The 17,829-nt window shown below is 45.8% G+C and overlaps 1 protein-coding gene and 1 non-coding gene across 2 annotated transcripts in view; one reads left to right on the top strand and one right to left on the bottom strand.

Annotated features, from left to right (window-relative positions):
* Positions 1–17,829, bottom strand: part of VWA3A (von Willebrand factor A domain containing 3A) — a 51,614-nt gene that overhangs the window by 15,676 nt on the left and 18,109 nt on the right. Inside the window, exons 11-20 of the mRNA XM_055562168.1 lie at positions 16,599–16,724; positions 13,320–13,455; positions 13,108–13,211; positions 11,667–11,747; positions 10,794–10,888; positions 8,453–8,572; positions 3,145–3,219; positions 2,773–2,917; positions 2,152–2,350; positions 586–656 (exon numbers count right to left, since the gene is read on the bottom strand). Of these exons, the coding sequence (XP_055418143.1) occupies positions 586–656; positions 2,152–2,350; positions 2,773–2,917; positions 3,145–3,219; positions 8,453–8,572; positions 10,794–10,888; positions 11,667–11,747; positions 13,108–13,211; positions 13,320–13,455; positions 16,599–16,724 (1,152 nt within the window). The remainder of the gene's footprint in view (positions 1–585; positions 657–2,151; positions 2,351–2,772; positions 2,918–3,144; positions 3,220–8,452; positions 8,573–10,793; positions 10,889–11,666; positions 11,748–13,107; positions 13,212–13,319; positions 13,456–16,598; positions 16,725–17,829) is intronic.
* On the top strand, positions 5,061–5,168 carry LOC129638261 (U6 spliceosomal RNA). Its single transcript, XR_008707768.1, has one exon. It is a non-coding gene; the product is annotated as a U6 spliceosomal RNA (small nuclear RNA).

The following is a 17,829-nucleotide window of genomic DNA, read 5'->3' as shown; positions in this document are numbered from 1 at the left end:
GAGTTGGTGATGGAGACAGAGAGGCCTGGCGTGCTGCGGTTCATGGGGTCGCAAAGAGTTGGACACAACTGAGTGACTGAACTGAACTGAACTGTTGAACCCAGTTTTAGCAAAGAATCCTGTTAAGCTTGTTTAGCAAGAATCTCTCTACCCTTGACATCTAATCAACTTCATCTTAGTAACTTTCATTCCACTAACCCTCTCACTCTGCTCATTGGCTATAAATCCCCAGCTATCTTTGCTGTATAATCAGAGTTGAGTTCAACCTCTGTCCCCTGATTGCAGTCATCTTGAACAGTGTCTTCCTTGCCATTTTTAACAAGCATCCAGTGAAATTTCATTTCTTTAAGAGCAGTCACCACCAGAAGCTATGAAAAGGTAAAGAGAGATTCTACTCAGAGCCTTTGGGGGCAGGGGGTGGGGCATGGCTCTTTAGACATCTTGATTTTAGGCTCTAGCCTCTGGATCTGTGAGGGAATAAATATCTGTCATGTTAAGCCACCTCTTTTGTGGTCCTTTAATGACAGCCCCAGGACTCTAACAGAAGCCAGTGTGGTCACTGATTGCCCCATACGTAAGGCATACCTTTTGGGAGTAGTTGAGAGCCTTTTCCATCTCAGACGTGATGGCATTGATATCATCACTTTCGTAAATACCTGGAAACAAAGCACATCATGAGTGTGGGGGAGGGGTACAGATTCTGGCCAGTGTCCATATCTCTAAACGCAAGGGCCACGTGGAGGTGACCTCAGCCCAGGGTGCAGGCTGGGGTGTTAATGGGCTGAGCTGACCAGCCCCCACCCCACACTATCTGGTGGTAAAGGAGATGGGCGGGTACAGTGAGGGTACCAAGAGTGGAGTCAGCCTTGGGACCCAGCGCCCTGGCACCCAGCCTAGAGCTCTCACCCACAGAAGAGTAGGTCAGGGAAAGGTCCCACTCCTCCAGTGAATAAGATCCACCTTGAGATTGAAGTAGCTAATGTCTGCAGTGAATAATGTCTGTAGTAACATCTCGAATATGACTCATTTGAGTGGGACTAGATCGTGATGCCTAAGAAGACAAACTCTGAGTTCAGCTCCTGGTTCCTTACTTACTACCTCTGTGCTCTGGGTTCTGTGTCTCAGCTTCACTAGCTGCAAAATGGGGTAATAATCATAACCCATTTCATAGGGTTATTGTGAGGAATGAATCACAACATGTTTAAAACACTTAAAACCGAGTTTAGCATATAATAACTATTTTATAAATGCTTGCTATTATCAATAATAATCACCAATAATAACTTAAATGTATGTGCCTGGCACTTTTCATGAGTTCCAGCCCCAGCTATGCCACTCATGTCCCTGGGAGTCATTTCTTCATTTGTAAATCAGAGAGATCCATCTTCTGTCCCAAGCTTTGATCCCTCCTGAATCAAGTCACAATTTTGCCTTGCCTGCATATCACCTAAACCATAATTTACTTAATCAGTTCAGTTCAGTTCAGTTGGTCAGTTGTGTCTGACTCTTTGTGACCCACGAATCGCAGCACGCCAGGCCTCCCTGTCCATCACCATCTCCCGGAGTTCACTCAAACTCATGTCCATCAAGTTGGTGATGCCATCCAGCCATCTCATCCTCTGTCATCCCCTTCTCCTCCTGCCCTCCCAGCATCAGGGTCTTTTCCAATGAGCCAACTCTTCGCATGAGGTGGCCAAAGAATTGGAGTTTCAGCTTCAGCATCAGTCCTTCCAATGAACACCCAGGACTGATCTCCTTCAGAATGGACTGGTTGGATCTCCTTGCAGTGCAAGGGACTCTAAAAAGTCTTCTCCAACACCACAGTTCAAAAGCATCAATTCTTCAGCGCTCAGCTTTCTTCACAGTCCAACTCTCACATCTACACATGACCACTGGAAAAACCATAGCCTTGACTAGACGGACCTTATATGTATTTAAAAAACTTTTAATTGGAGCATAATTGCTTTACAATGTTGTGTTAGTTTCTACTGTACAACATGAATCAGCGATAATTATGCAAATATCCCCTCCTTTTAAAGCCTTCCTCCCCACCGCTACCCTATCCCTATGTTTATGGCATAGGGAGCTATGTCCGTACCAAGACTACTGTCTGCAAAGAAAGAGGTGGAGGGACCAGCACCACTCACTCACCTGTGTCTCCAAACCAGTGGAAGCGCCCACCAGCAGCCCGGGTGACCTCCCTGTAGGCAGCGGCCGTGTCCGTGCGGCTGGCATAGCAGGCAGGGGGCATGGTGTCCGTCTGTGGTGACTCACCCACATAGAAGAGACACACGTTCAGATGGAAGTCACAGCCCCCGCAGGCCTCGGCCATGTAGGCGCTGAGCATGGCCTGTGGGCAGAGAGGGAGGAGGGGCCCAGGGCTGAGGGCTTTTCAAGCTGCTGGTCTCGGGTCAGTTCAGCCCAGTCTTTTTCTTGTGGACCTACTGTGTACCAGGTCTAGTACGTGGCACTGAGGAGGGAAAGATGGAAGAGCCTGGGTCACCATTTCTCGTACTATCTTAATAGATCTTGGCGGGGAGCTGGGCCTGAGATCTTAGACCGGCAGCCTCTAATCCCCTGGGAGCTCATTAGAAATGCAGACTCTCAGGCCCCTGGGAGCCAGGTCTAACCACCTCTGCATTTGAACAACATCTCCAGGTGATAAAGTCTAGATGGGAAAATCATGCTGGAGAAACTGGCCGCTAGGCGTCCACCCAGGGGAAGATGTGGGGGTCCTGGAGGATAAGGGAGGCCGAGACAAGGCTCACCCACCATGTCCTGGTCAGGGATGCCCCCCGTGAAGAGGTAGATGCCCTGTGACTGCTGTTCTTCTTTGTCCTTGAAGTCCACCTCCACAGCCTTCCGCAGGGCGCTGAGGACGTTCCTGCTTCCCTGACACTGCAGGCTCAGGACCCACCTGGGAGGCAGGGAGGCCGTGCTGAGGCGGTGGCAGGGTGGGGTGGGGGGGGTGTGCTGCCAGGCCCCAGAGGGGAGGGCGGGGGATGGAAGGCGGATGTTTCCTGATTCATGTCTGTGCCCTCTGTCGGAGGGCAAAGGTTCTAGAGAGAGCTACTTTCTGGGGGAGAGAGGGGGCCAGAAAAAGTAGCACCAGGGAGGCTGCTGTCAGACCAGCAGGTCACCTACCGCCAGGCGCTTTGTAAGTTGCTGTGGCTGGCGGCAACCATCTCAGGCCTCCAGCTTTCGATGGTGCTTCCAAACCTTGGAGGGAGGAAAAGAGGGCTTGTTCTTAGTGGGGAGATATGTGCCCCAGCTCACTGGACTTCCCAGGATTTTAAGGGGGCAAAATTCTGGTTGAAAGTGAAAGTCGCTCAGTCATGTCCGACTCTTTGCAACCCCATGGACTATACAGTCCATGGAATTCTTTAGGCCAGAATACTGGAGTGGGTAGCTGTTCCCTTCTCCAGGGGATCTTCCCAACTCAGGGATTGAACCCAGGTCTCCCACATTGCGGGAGGATTCTTTACCAGCTGAGCCACCAGGGGAGCCCAAAATTCTGGTTACATCCCCAAAATGTTAGGATGTCACCCACGAGCTCCTTGCTGGTCAGGACACGTCCCAGCATATTCATGGTGGGAGCAGAGCAGGAGCCCTCCATGTCAACCCGCCAGGACCGGTTTGGCCAGACCTCTCCCCTGAGGAAGGTACTCCCTCCCTTGTGTGAACTTCCCCACCTCCAGGGAAGGAGTCACTGCTCTCTTTTTGGCTCCCCTAGCATGGATTCAGGGCTTCTCAGGTATCTCAGATGGTAAAGTGTCTGCCTGCAATGCGGGAGACCCAGGTTCGATCCCTGGGTTGGGAAGATCTCCTGGAGAAGGAAATGGCAACCCACTCCCATACCTTTGCCTGGAAAATCCCATGGACGGAGGAGCCTGGTAGGCTACAGTCCATAGGGTCACAAAGAGCACAGATTCATCCTCAAAGCTTTCACTCTCCACCTGTATTACAGTTTCTCTTTTATATGCATCAGCTCATTCTCTCTATGAGACAGAATTTAAATCTTTGAGAAGAAGATTTATCCCCTTTATCAAGGAAAAGCCCTCCCCTCTCTGGTTCGAGAGCAATTCCTCCACTTGGGTTCTTGACTTGACCACCGCCAACCTGTCTGAGACGCTGCCCTGTGCTGACCTCCCTCCCACGCCCACTCCTGGGTCTCCTTCCCTCATTCCCTCTGCCTCTCTTAACTCTCATTCCACCAGGGTCCACTCTGCCAGCCACTCCTCTGTCTTTCCTCTTTGCCTTCACAGACAGGCTCCCTGGAAAAACAATGTTACTACCACTTCCTCATTATCTGCTTCTCAACCCTCTGGAGTCAAGCTTCCACCCTGGGTAGTTCTCTGGAAAATATTAATGATGACCTCCTTTCCTAATCCCATGGAAATATCTCTTATTATAGTTGGATAATAAACCCTCTATTATAGTTGAACAAAAATTCTAACAATATACAGAGAGTGAAAATTCCTTCAGTTTTATCCCTCCCTCCAAATTTCTGTTAACTCTTTGTTCTATATTCTTTTGGATTAAAGATTGTTAGATAAAGATATATTGACAGAAGTGGAATTATAGCCTTTCTTCCCACCCTGGTGACCTTGTTTTCTACCATAAATCAGTGTTACAGCCTAATGGATAGAAACTGCAAGTTTGTGAAGAGAGTTTGGAAACCTGGGGGTACTGAGAAAGAGGGTGGGCATCAGCTTAACATGGTTATTTTTTCACTTTACACAATAATTAAAAAAAATTTTCCAGCAAAATACAAGAAATGTAATTATATAACCTATCCTATTTATTTCCTTTCATTTGGACTTACTGAGGAAGTTTTCTAAATGTACTCACGTAACTCTCTCACATTCTTTTGAATAGTTGCATAGAATTCTACAGTCAGGTTTATTTTACCAATTCCCTCTTGTTTTTTCCCAGGTTTGACAATTATCAGAACGCTGCATTGAAAATCCCTTCAAGGCTATCTTTGCACAGTCATCTCAATATTTCCTTTGGCTATTTCATAAAGGTTTAATTGAAGGAACAAAGACCATACTGATTCAGTGCTTGTTTCAGTAGCACATATACTAAAATTGGAACCATACAGAGAAGATTAGCATGGCCCCTGTGTGAAGATGATACGCAAAATATTAGGCACTTGGGATTAACATATGCACATTATTATACAGAAAACAAATAATCAGCAAGACCTATTGTCTTGTTCACCTACTGTTTAGCACAGGGAACTATACTCAATATTTTGTAATAACTTAGAAGGGAAATGAATCTGAAAAACAATATATGTGTATATATATATATATAGAGAGAGTGTATAACTAAATCACTTTGCTGTACACCTGAAACTCACGTTACATTGTAAATCAACTATGTGCGTGTGTGGTCAGTTGTGTCTGATTTTTTGCCGCCCTGGACTAGAGCCTGCCAGGCCCCTCTGTCTATGGGATTCTCCAGGCAAGAATACTGGAGTGGGTTGCCATTTCCTCCTCCAGGGAATCTTCTTGACAAGGGTCCAAACACACATTTCTTGTGCCTCGTGCATTGACAGGTGGAATTTTTCCCACGGAGCCACCTGGGAATCCCAAATCAACTATGCTGTGCTGTGCTTAGTTGCTCAGTCGTGTCTGACTCTTTGCAACCTCATGGACTGTAGCCCACCAGGCTCCTCTGTCCATGGAGATGCTCCAGGCAAGAATACTGGAGTGGGTTGCCATGCCTTCTTTCAGGGGAACTTCCCGATCCAGGGATTGAACCCAGGTCTCCCGCGCTGCAGGCAGATTCTTTACTGCCTGAGCCACCAGGGAAGCCCAAGAATACTGGAGTGGGTAGCCTATCCCTTCTCCAGGGGATCTTCCTGACCCAGGAATCGAACGGGTCTCCTGCATTGCAGGCGGACTCTTTACCAGCTGAGCTACCAGGGAAGCACCAAATCAACTATACTTCCAATTTAAAAAAATTTAATACAAGAGCTGTACCAAATTACATTTCCACCAATACTTTCCAGGAGTGCCCTTTTCACCAAATTATCATCAGCATTGGGTACTATCAATCTTTTAAATGTTTCCTGAACTGAATTGCAAAACCATTATGTCTCATTGTTTTCTAATCAGGGAGCTCTATTGCCAGATTCAGAGAATTCCTTCTTTCTTCTCCTTTCTGCTTTGCTTCTGCAGGCCCTAACTCTGTTTCTTTCCAAGATCCTCCTTCCCTTGGGAAAGGGGAAAACACCTTTCTCTCCAGGTTTTCCTCCTGCCTCTTGGACTGCTCCTCTTGTTTCTTAGGTGGTTCCCTTTCTCTGCCGTCCAAATGGCAGCTTCTCCCAAATTCTCTCCTTGGTTGGCATCTCTCCAGCATCCGTGTCCACAGGTGCAGTGCATGCCCTCCCGTGTCTTCAACTTACGCTGATGGCTAGAGCTCCAACCAGGAGAATCTCCAAACTCTTAAGGATCTCAGACTATTTCCATCTTCCAAACTCTGCTCCACCTGGCACACCTCGTCACCATTCCCTCGTCCCCTACAGCCAAGCAGTGACTACATTCTGCTTATGCAACTCCGTGCACCCCTCACAGGCCCCCCTGTCTTTCATTCCCACTGCCTTGGCTCAGGTCTCCCCTCCAGTATCGCATCCCTTCAGCCTGTCCTTCACCTTGTAACTTAAGTGTCTCAAGATTATTATCTTGCTTAAAATCCTTCAATACCTATATGTCCTATAGTATAAAAGCTCCTGCTTAAAGCCTCCATCAGCAGGTGTTTCCTTTCGTTTCTGGGCCATCCGGTTCTCCCTCCCACCCTTTGTTCACACTCAACTACTCACACTGCAGGTCCCTCAAGGTTGTGTGACACACCTCTGTGTGTGTGACATCACACCTCTGTGCTCTGCTCACGCTGCTCCCTGCACCAGAAGGCCCCTTCTCCACATTCCCTGTCTCTTCTGTGTGCTGGGAAAACACCTGCTCTTTGTCAAGACTCAGCTAAGATTTCCTGACCTCACTCTTCCCAGGTGAATGGACTGACTCCGCCTTTGAGTCGATATGGGACTTCCTGCCTTCTACTTATTTCTTCAGAAAACATTTAATAGCATTCATATTTTAACATTCCTGCTTCCTACTACTAGGTCATAAGTTCCTTAAGGACAGGTATCATGTGTGTTAACTTCTATATCCCTAATGCCTAGCATATCTACAGTGCATGGCAGCCTTTCAATAAAAGTTTGTTAAATGAATGAATGGGATGAATGAATGAAAATATTGTCCAAAATGCTTAAGCATTTTTCTGTAGAATATATTAGGCAATGACTAGGCTCTGGTACAGTTTAATATATAAAATTAACTGCTGACTTATTAGGTTTAGAACACTCCCTATATGATGTGAAGTTGTGTAAAAAAATATTATATATAACTACATATATTTAAATTATATATACTTTATAGATAAAAATATAAGTAACTATGTAGATAGGCCTATAACTTAAATATTTATACTATTATATATAGTCATATATAATTTAAACATATGTAGTAAGACATACTACATATTAAATATTTATACTTTAAGTTAAATTTACTTATAGTTAAAATTTATATACATAATTGTGTATAAAATACATAATTTAAATATATAGCGATATAGTATTAATTTATATTATATATACTTATATAAGGGCTTCCCAGGTGTTCCAGTGGTTAAAAAAAACCCAACTGCCAATGCAGGAGACATAAGAGAACCCATAACATGGGTTTGATTCCTGGATCAGGAAGATCCCTTAGAGAAGGAAATGGGGACCCATTCCAGTATTCTTGCCTGGAGAAGCCCATGGACAGAGAAGCCTGGTGGGTTACAGTCCATGGGGGTCCATAGGGTCTCAAAGAGTCAGACACAACTGAAGCTATTTAACATGCAGCACGCACACCTACTTATATATAACTTAAATACATAGTTTTATATATAATGGAACCATGTAGTTTTATATATAAAGGTATAATTTAATTCTATATAGCTCTATATAATTTATATAACATATAACTATATATAATAATAATATTGATAGATCTGTGTACAATTAAAATTTATAATTGGAATTCTGAATGTTTAAAATATCGTGGCTTGCTAGAACTTAGGTAGGAGCTAAGTCTGGGGACCCTTCTTTTTCTCTTTTGTGTTTATCAGCTTGGGAGCCAAATGGGGCAACGGGCTGAGTTACTTAATCCTGGCTGATCAAACAGTGTGTTTTGGGGCTGCTTATCACCTTCAGCCCAGGGGGACCGTCCTACAACCATTTAATTATTCAATGCCCCAAACAAGATGGTTCAAATGAGATAAACGGACAGCCCTCCTAGGAGGCCGGCTGCCCATACATCTGTCATCCTGCCAGAAGCCTCAGCCTGGCGATGGCAGCCTAGTGCCCATGACCTCCCCACCAGGAGAGGCCACTGCGTACGCGATGATGTTGAAGCAGTCCTTGTTGGACAGCTGCTCCTCCAGCAGGCGTCGCAGGGAGTGCTGGATATGAATAATGTACATGGAATTGGTCACGGAGATATCGAGCAGTATAACCACCCTAAAAAGAAACACAAGCTTTAAGAGGAGAACCGAATCTCTCAGATAATGTTTATTCTGTTCCATTTTACTATTTAACGTTTTTTCCAGGGGAGTTCTGTAAGCCAAATTCACCCCTGGCCAAATCTTCTCCGTGGTTTGAGGTCAACACAGGCAGTAGCCTGAGGGGTCAAGGAACCTTCTCTGCAGGAGGGTCTATCATGGAATAAAGCCTCGTGGTGGACAGTTTAAGGGCAGGACTGCATATAATGATTTCATACATTTCCTTGTTTTAAATCACTAGCATTCGATAATACAGTAGGTTGGGGTCTGTGAAGGGAAAACAAACAAGCTAAGCAAGTTAGATGGGGAATTAGGTATAACTGGGGCCTTTGGGGAAATGTATCTTTTTATTTTCTCTCTCTGTTTTAAGATCTCTTGCAGTGGAGAAGGCAATGGCACCCCACACCAGTACTCTTGCCTGGAAAATCCCATGGACGGAAGAGCCTGGTAGGCTGCAGTCCATGGGGTCGTTGAGAGTCAGATACGATGGAGCGACTTCACTTTCACTTTTCACTTTCATCCATTGGAGAAGGAAATGGCAACCTACTCCAGTGTTCTTGCCTGGAGAATCCACCACCTGGGGGTGCCTGGTGGGCTTCCGTCTATGGGGTCACACAGAGTCGGACACAACTGAAGCGACTTAGCAGCAGCAGCAGCAACAGTGTTGAGCCTTCTCTTTAGATCTTATAGTCCTATCTCCTCCCCTCATTCTCATTTTGAGACAGCTATGGATTAGCAAAAGAAAATTCACCCAATATAGCATCTGAAGACCTTAGTTCAAGTTCCACTTTCTGTGGGGCCTTAGGCAAGTCACCTCACCTGTCTGATCCTTGCCATGTGTTTGTGTGTGTGCTCAGTCATGTCTGACTCTTTGTGACCCCATGGACTGTAGTCTGCCAGATTCCTCTGTCCATGGGATTCTCCATGCAAGAATACTGGAATGGGCTGCCATTTCCTACTCCAGGGTATCTTCCTGACTCAGGAATTGAACCTGAGTCTCTTGCATCTCCTGCATTAGCAGTCAGATTCTTTACTACTGCACCACCTTGGAAGCCTGTTCCTTGGCACATTTAACTATATAAACTTTAATAAGACTCTTCAAGGGGTTGCTTTGAGAGTTAAAAAATAGAGCAGATGAATGGTATTACAAACTTCTAATACATGATAAGTGGTAATGCATTAAGTAAGGTATGGAATGGTAATGATATAATGCTGCTGCTAAGTCACTTCAGTCGTGTCCGACTCTGTGTGAACCCATAGATGGCAGCCCACCAGGCTCCCCTGTCCCTGGGATTCTCCAGGCAAGAACACTGGAGTGGGTTGCCATTTCCTTCTCCAATGCATGAAAGTGAAAAGTGAAAGTGAAGTCACTCAGTCGTGTCCGACTCCTAGCGACCCCATGGACTGCAGCCTACTAGGCTCCTCCGCCCATGGGATTCTCCAGGCAAGAGTACTGGAGTGGGGTGCCATCGCCTTCTCTGAATGATATAATAGATACCTACAATTTCTTCCTCCTCGGCATCCATTACCTCTGCTCAAAACAGTATCTTGATCTTTTTTTCTGGTGTGGGGGGGAATACCTTTGTCTCTAATGGTCCACTTGACTTGAGTAGAGCTTACCCCAGCCCAAGCTTTAAAGTGGACATTAGACCCCAGGCAATCAGAACATCAAATCCTCTTGGCCCAAGTGGCTCACGGATGGGCCCATGCCCTAAACCCTGGAAGTGCTAAACTGGAAGGAAGGAAGTTAGGAACTTTGGGTGGCTATCTTGCTACCTAGAGGGGACAGCCTGCCTGAAAACAAAGCCAAGAAAGAGGAAAATGGAACTGAGGGTTGGAAAGAAATTCCTGACATGTATGAATCTCTGGATCAAGCCAGGCCTGAAGACAGCTATCAAATCTACTTTAGAATATAGTTACCTTAACCAGACTTCCCTGATTTGTTTCAGTCAATTTGCACTTAGTTTCTTTTGCTTTTTAACAAAGACTCCTGAGTGACATAGTGATGCTATTCTTGAGGTTGCAGTTAATGGTGGTGACTTTTCCCTCCAGGGTTTCTGCTGAGCCATTATTGATCCTTAATCTAAATGATGGATTCTGATGCTACCAACAGGAAATTCATAAGTTGAATGAGTGCTGTGTCACACATGAAGGGCAAGAACACTACTGGGGGAAGTTACCTTTTTTCACATACGGTGCCCCAGATTCTTCTGCTGGCCAAGGAGAGCCACTCGATCCGTCTCTCATACATCCGCATCGCTCTGCTGAGCTGTTTCTGCAAACTCATGGGTCACACACAGTCAGCACTGCACAGAGCATGTGGGGGAAGAGGATGTACCCCACGTGGCTTCTGGGAATGGTGTGTCAAGGCCATGGGTATCCAGGCAGAACAAAAATCCCTCTAAAGCATGTATTAGGACTTCCCTTGTGGCCCAGAGGTTAAGAATCTGCCAGCCAATGCAGGGAACACCAGTTTGATAGCTGGTGCAGAAAGATTCCACAAGCCACAGGGCAACTAAACCCATGCGCTACAACTACTGAGCCCCCACTCTGGAGCCCGTGAGCCACAACCGCTGAAGACTGTGCACCTAGAGCCCATGCTCTGCAAAAAGAGAAACCATTGCAATGAGAAGACCCAGCAATACAACTAGGGAGCAGCCCCTGCTTGCTGCACTAGAGAAAGCCTGTGTGCAGCAACAAAGACCCATCATAGCCCAAAATAGATAAATAAATAAACATTTGTTTAAAGATATATATATAAAAGCATATACTTGTCTGTCACAAGCCTAGGAAGGGAAGAGTCAGAGTATTTCATTGCCTCAAATGGGGAGGAGGTAAATCTTGACCAAAAGGATTAGAGGTTTTTGTTTAAGGCATACAGGTTCCTGCCTGGACAGGAGGTGGGGAAAGCTCCAGAAGGGCCTGTGGGTGGAGCACAGTCTGTTTACAGGAGGGGGTTCTGTCACTGGCTTGGTGCCTCCACATTCCACGACACCTTCCTGCCATCCCCCTCCCCACACCCCACATTCTGACTGATGGGACCCAGCACTGACCTGGTACTCGTACAGGAAGGGCAAGTCCACATGAATATTCTTCATTGTCCCGTCATGCCATTCAAATTGCACCATTGCCTTCTGCATGCAGGTGTGGCCAGGAGGGGAGCAGGTGAACAGAAGCACAAGTGAGGAAGGATTTTAAGTTTAAATCGGTCACTGGGTTCTTCAAGTCAGATGCAGGAGAGGGAAATGGGCTCTTAACACATCTGCGGGTGGATTGTGCCCCTCCCCATCACCAGGCCATTGCCTTGTCTGGAGCTGGCAGCTGAGGGACTTCAATGAACCAGGTCTGACCACAAGCCGGCTCCCTTCTCAGGAGGTTGTTCTGAACATCAGTGTCTTTATTACATGGTATGGTTAGAAGTTTTGGTAATAGCAGAGTTGGAGACTTAAAACATACTATAGTCATAAGTTCTTAGATTTGAAAACCCACATGGGCCTTCATGGACACTTTGAAAATCAAATTTGTTCATTCTATTCATCCTCCATCAAGTTGTCATATCTGTATCTCTGTCACTCCTTCCATCTAGTCATTCATCTATGGGCTGCCAGAACTAGACATCCCGTCTCTTTCCTTTCATTCTTCTGTCTTTCCACTGATCTTCTCTTCTCTGGTCTTGCCTCGCTGCCTGTGGGATCATAGTCCCCTGACCAGGGATCGGACCCATGCCCCCTGTAATGGGAGTGCAGAGTCTCAGCCACTGCACCACCGGGGAAGTCCCTCCATTGACTGATCTTTCTGTTCACCTATTATGCTGTCCTTCCACGTCTCCATTCTTTATCCTTCATTTAATCTTGACTTTTATCCTTTCATCTGTTTATTCTATCCTGTTATCTATCCTTCCATCTGTTACTATTTCCATCCATCCATCCATTCTTTTACCTATTCACTTATTATTTCCATCCATCCACTCACTCAGCCTTTTCCTCCCTCTTTCCATCCTTCTGTCCACGCACGCAGACATTCCTTGACTGATTACTTGTACTACATAGAGGGGACAGAGTGTTGGGGAAGAGGTTTTTCTCTTATAGGGCTCATACTCCAGTGGGGATTAGACATGTAACAAATACACACATATGCGCATCATAGGAGCAATAGGAGAAGTCTGTATCAGGTAGAGCGAGGGCCCAAAGAGAGAGTGTGTTCTGAATGACGAAGAGGAAACCTTCATGAAGGAGGTGATCATGGTGCCCAATATACCCCCTCTTTCCCCAATCTCCCAAGTTTCATTTTTCGTATCTTTGAAAAACAGCAGCTAGAGTAGATTTGATGAGAGTTCTAGAGTCCTGGGTGGAAAGCCTGCATCCCACTCCAAGCCCTCAGCTCCTGCTCCTTGGGCTCTGTCTCATGACCTCTATTTCTTGAACATTTTAGAAAGGAAACACCACACAGGAGCTCCAAGGCAAAGGACTGGACAGAACTCTGAATCTGAGTTACCTCATGGATAGTTGATGATACTGTTTTCCGGAGAATAGGCACATATTCCTCCACAGGAGAGAATGCATTGGGTGCCAGAACCTGATAAAGGCTTAGCTTCTTGGCTGTAAAAATAAATGGTGGGGTTTGAGGCACCACTCATGAAGCCCCAAAGGGTTCATGCCTTCAGTCAGTCATCTGCATCTTGGGTTCTTCCCTCTCTGGGGATTTACCTTTCAGGCTATTGGTCTTTAGCCATTCTGCAGAAGTCATGTCCAAGTTTGGGAACTCAATCATGAGGGGATCCTCATGTTTTGGGGGTTTAGGCAAGAGACTCATGAGTGAACTCTTTGCAACCTCTGTGGAAATCTAAATGGAAATGAAAAATCATCATTACATAATCATATTATAGAGCTGGAAAGTCCACAGTCTTCCCCCACCCACCCAAGGGAGCATCTTAAAACATTGTGCCTAGTCTTTCAGTTGTGTCTGACTCTGTGACCCCATGGGCTCCCCATGGTGGAGGCACCAAGCCAGTGACAGAACCAGTGCCCACCAGGCTCCTCTGCCTGTGGGGATTCTCCAGGCAAGAATACTGGAGTGCGTTGCCATGCCCTCCTCCAGGGGATCTTCCCAACCCAGGGATCGAACCCAGGTCTCCCACATTGCAGGCAGATTCTTTACTGTCTGAGTCACCAGGGAAGCCCAAGAATATTGGAGTGGGTAGCTTATCCCTTCCTTCTCCACGGGATCTTCCTGACCCAGGAATTGAACTGGGGTCTCCTGCATTGCAGGCGGATTCTTTATCAGCTGAGCTACCAGGGAAGCTCTCTTAAAACATTTCCTGTTAAATTACAGGCAGTTTTGCCTTTCCCTCCCATAGTCCCATCACCATCTAGAGAGATGTGTGGAATTTCTAGGAGAAGACAGAACTGTACCCAGCAACTCACTCACCCAGCAACTTCCTTCCTCACTTCCTCCTAACCCCTTCCCACCCTTGCCATTTGAATCAGCATCACGGACTTCAAGATGACAAGTGGCCCTGCTGTGGGCACAAAACATAAGCTCCAGGGAACTAAAAAGCAACTCCTGTACCAAATCATTTAGGGAGCCCTGATCTAGCCTAGACTCCCTTGCCCACATTTACAACTGAAAACCTGAGGTTCTGAGAGGTTAAGTCACATAGCTTGTGTATGAGGAAAGCACGAAACAGCAATTTCCAAACTTCAGACATTCGAGAACCACCTTCAAGAAATTTGCTATATCTGAGTATCACTGTACTGTTATTTGTTGTTGTTTAGTCACTAAGTTGTGTCCGACTCTTTTGTGACCCCATGGGCTGTAGCCCACCAGGCCCCTCTGTCCATGGGATTTCCCAGGCAAAATTACTGGAGTGGGTTGCCATTTTCCACTCTAGGGAATCTTCCTGACCCAGGGATTAAACTCGTGTCTCCTGCATTTGCAGGTTGATTCTTTACCACTAAGCCACCAGGGAAGCCCTATATTGTTATTTACTCAATATTTTAAAAATCAAACAAGTAACACTAAGTGTTCTTAATTATTAATTTTACTAACATTAATTGAAATTAATATTAATTTCAATTTTGATTTTAATGGACCCCTTTTTGTACTTAAATTTTATATATATATATATATATATATATATATATATATATATATATACACGCACACACACACACACACACACACATATACTTTGCTTGTTTGTTTTTGGACATGCCTTACAGAATGTGGGCTCTTAGTTCCCCGACCAGGGATTGAATCTGGGCTCTTGGCAGTGAACGCACCAAATCTGAAACATTGAAACTGTCAGAGAATTCCTAGTACTTAAATAATTTCAGAAAGCTCTATTTCTACCATAATGAGCTAGTTTTAAATATATAACATTTAAAAGAATGTTAATCTGCATATCACCTTATCATTATTTTGCAAGCTACAAGTAGTATATGCATTTCATTTTGGGAAACTCCTGGCAAGATTCTGACATCAAGCAGACCTAAGTTCAATTGAGACTAATCAGCTTTTATCTCTGTGATCTCAGGCAAATTATTTAAACTCAACTTCTGTTTTCTCATCTGTAAAATAACATATCTGCTGGAGACCATTGCTGTAAGATAAAATAAGGCATTTAAAAAGATTAAGCCTTGTGCCTATCTTAAGTGCCTACACACTCAGCAAATGAAAACCATTAATTATTGTTATTGTTTATAGACAATCACATGGTCCCGGAGGCTGTGGAGTTGGAGAAGACTCTTGAGAGTCTCTTGGACTGCAAGGAGATCAAACCAGTCAATCCTAAAGGAAATCAGTCCTGAATACTCATTGGAAGGACTGATGCTGAAGCTGAAACTCCAATACTTTGGCTACCTGATGCGAAGAACTGACTCATTGGAAAAGACCCTGATGCTGGGAAAGATTGAAGGCAGGAGGACAAGGGGACGACAGAGGATGAGAGATCATCGACTCGATGAATATGAGTTTGAGCAAGGTCTGGGAGTTGGTGAAGGACAGGGAAGCCTGACGTGCCACAGTTCACAGTCACAAAGAGTCGGACACAACTGAGCAACTGAACTGAACTGATAGATAATCAGTTGCTGCTAAGTCACTCCAGCCGTGTCCGACTCTGTGCAACCCCACAGACGGCAGCCCACCAGGCTCCCCCATCCCTGGGATTCTCCAGGCAAGAACACTGAAGTGGGTTGCCATTTCCTTCTCCAATGCATGAAAGTGAAAAGTGAAAGTGAAGTCACTCAGTCATATCCGACTCTTAGTGACCCCAGGGACTGCAGCCTACCAGGCTCCTCCGTCCATAGGATTTTCCAGGCAAGAGTACTGGAGTGGGGTGCCACTGCCTTCTCCGAGATAATCAGTAGAGGAGCTGAAACTAAAATTCAAGACCTCAATCTAAGTGCTGTGTTTCTTTTACGACAGCTAGCCCGGTCAAAACGTGTGGTACCCCAAGTCCATACCTTCACTCTGTGATGCTATAAAAGCGTTTCCAATTCTTTTCTGTCCACAGTTAAGTTGTCTGTGGTGTCTAAACAGAGCACAGCTTTTATGGCGCTTGTGTCCATAAACTTTCTGAGTTATTCTGCTGATAAATTAAATGCCCTCAAGCAGGGCCTTTGCCCCGAATGAATGAGATGCTGGTGAGATGTCTCCAGACAGCCTACCCTGTGTAGCTGAGGTTTTCATCATTCTCTAAACTGGGGGGAAGGGAGGGACAGTGTTTAAGTGGAAGGGGTGGCAGAGGCCTGAAGGCCTTTCTCTGAAATAAATTTTTTTTTTCCAGTTAGAAAATCTACCAGGATCCTTTCAACAGAGGCTGGGGCAGTTCAGAGCTGTGGGGGCTGTGAGGGGGCGGGGCCTCGCCTTACTCCACTTTTGGGGGCCTGGCAGCCGCGCCCTTGAGTGACAGGTGAGACACGAGAGCATGGCGAGGCCAGCTGCGCGCCTCCCGGAAGGTCTGAGCTCTGGCTCTCAGCACCTACCTCCTGCATCACGCCGGTGGGCTTCTCACAGAGGGCGTTGGGGTGCAGGGCTTGCACGTGGTCCCGGAGGCTCTGGGCCTTTTGGATTTCTGCCAGGAGCTCATCCACCTCTCGGCTGCTGCAGACCTGGGGGTGGTGGGGACAATCAGTCACCCAGTAGTCACCTGGTTACCGGCAGTGGCCGAGGTGGGAAATGGCAGGCAGCCACGTGAATCCCTAGGGCGGAGTGGCATGCTCTTCAAAGCGGACGTTATAAACAGGATCCTGTGTAGGACAGAGCCTACCAATGCATGTTCCATTTGTACATTATTGGCTTGTAGTGTTTTAAATAGTTGAAAGTTTGTCTAACCTTATAGATGTGAATAAACACTTTATACCCTCAGAGATCCCTTGGACTTCAAGGAGATCCAACCAGTCCATTCTGAAGGAGATCAGCCCTGGGATTTCTTTGGAAGGAATGATGCTAAAGCTGAAACTCCAGTACTTTGGCCACCTCATGCGAAGACTTGACTCATTGGGAAAGACTCTGATGCTAGGAGGGATTGGGGTCAGAAGGAGAAGGGGATGGCATCACTGACTCGATGGACAGGAGTCTGAGTGAACTCCGGGAGTTGGTGATGGACAGGAAGGCCTGGCGTGCTGCAATTCATGGGGTCGCAAAGAGTCGGACACGACTGAGTGACTGAACTGAACTGAACTGAACTAGCTATAATAATAATTATTAAAGGACTATAACAAGTGTTGGCAAACACTGGAGAATTGGAACTTGAGGGGTGCGGGTGGAACTGTAAAATGGTGCAGCTGCTGTGGAGAACAGTTTGGTGGCTCCTCAAAAAATTAAACAGAATTACTACATGACCTAGCATTTCTACTCCTAGCTATGTACCTACAATAATTGAAAACAGGGACTCAGATACTTATCCACCAATAATCATACCAGTTCACAGCAGCTAAAATATCCATTGACTGATGAATGGATAAACAAGAGGTAGTATATTCAGAAAATGGAATATTATTCAACCATAAAAAGAATGAAGTTCTGGTACATGTTAGAACACAGATGCATCTTGAAAACATGATGCTGAGTGAAAAAAGATGGACACGAAATATCCACAATGGGTAAATCCGAAGAGACGGAAAGCACATTGATAATGAGCTGGGATTGCAGGGGAGGCGGAATAGGGAGTAATTGTTTTAAGGGTACAGAGTTTCCTTTTGGGGAGATGGAAGT

This window comes from Bubalus kerabau, chromosome 23, assembly GCF_029407905.1.
Source record: "Bubalus kerabau isolate K-KA32 ecotype Philippines breed swamp buffalo chromosome 23, PCC_UOA_SB_1v2, whole genome shotgun sequence".
Classification (NCBI taxonomy): domain Eukaryota; kingdom Metazoa; phylum Chordata; class Mammalia; order Artiodactyla; family Bovidae; genus Bubalus; species Bubalus kerabau.
This window is presented reverse-complemented; position numbering and strand designations above follow the sequence as displayed.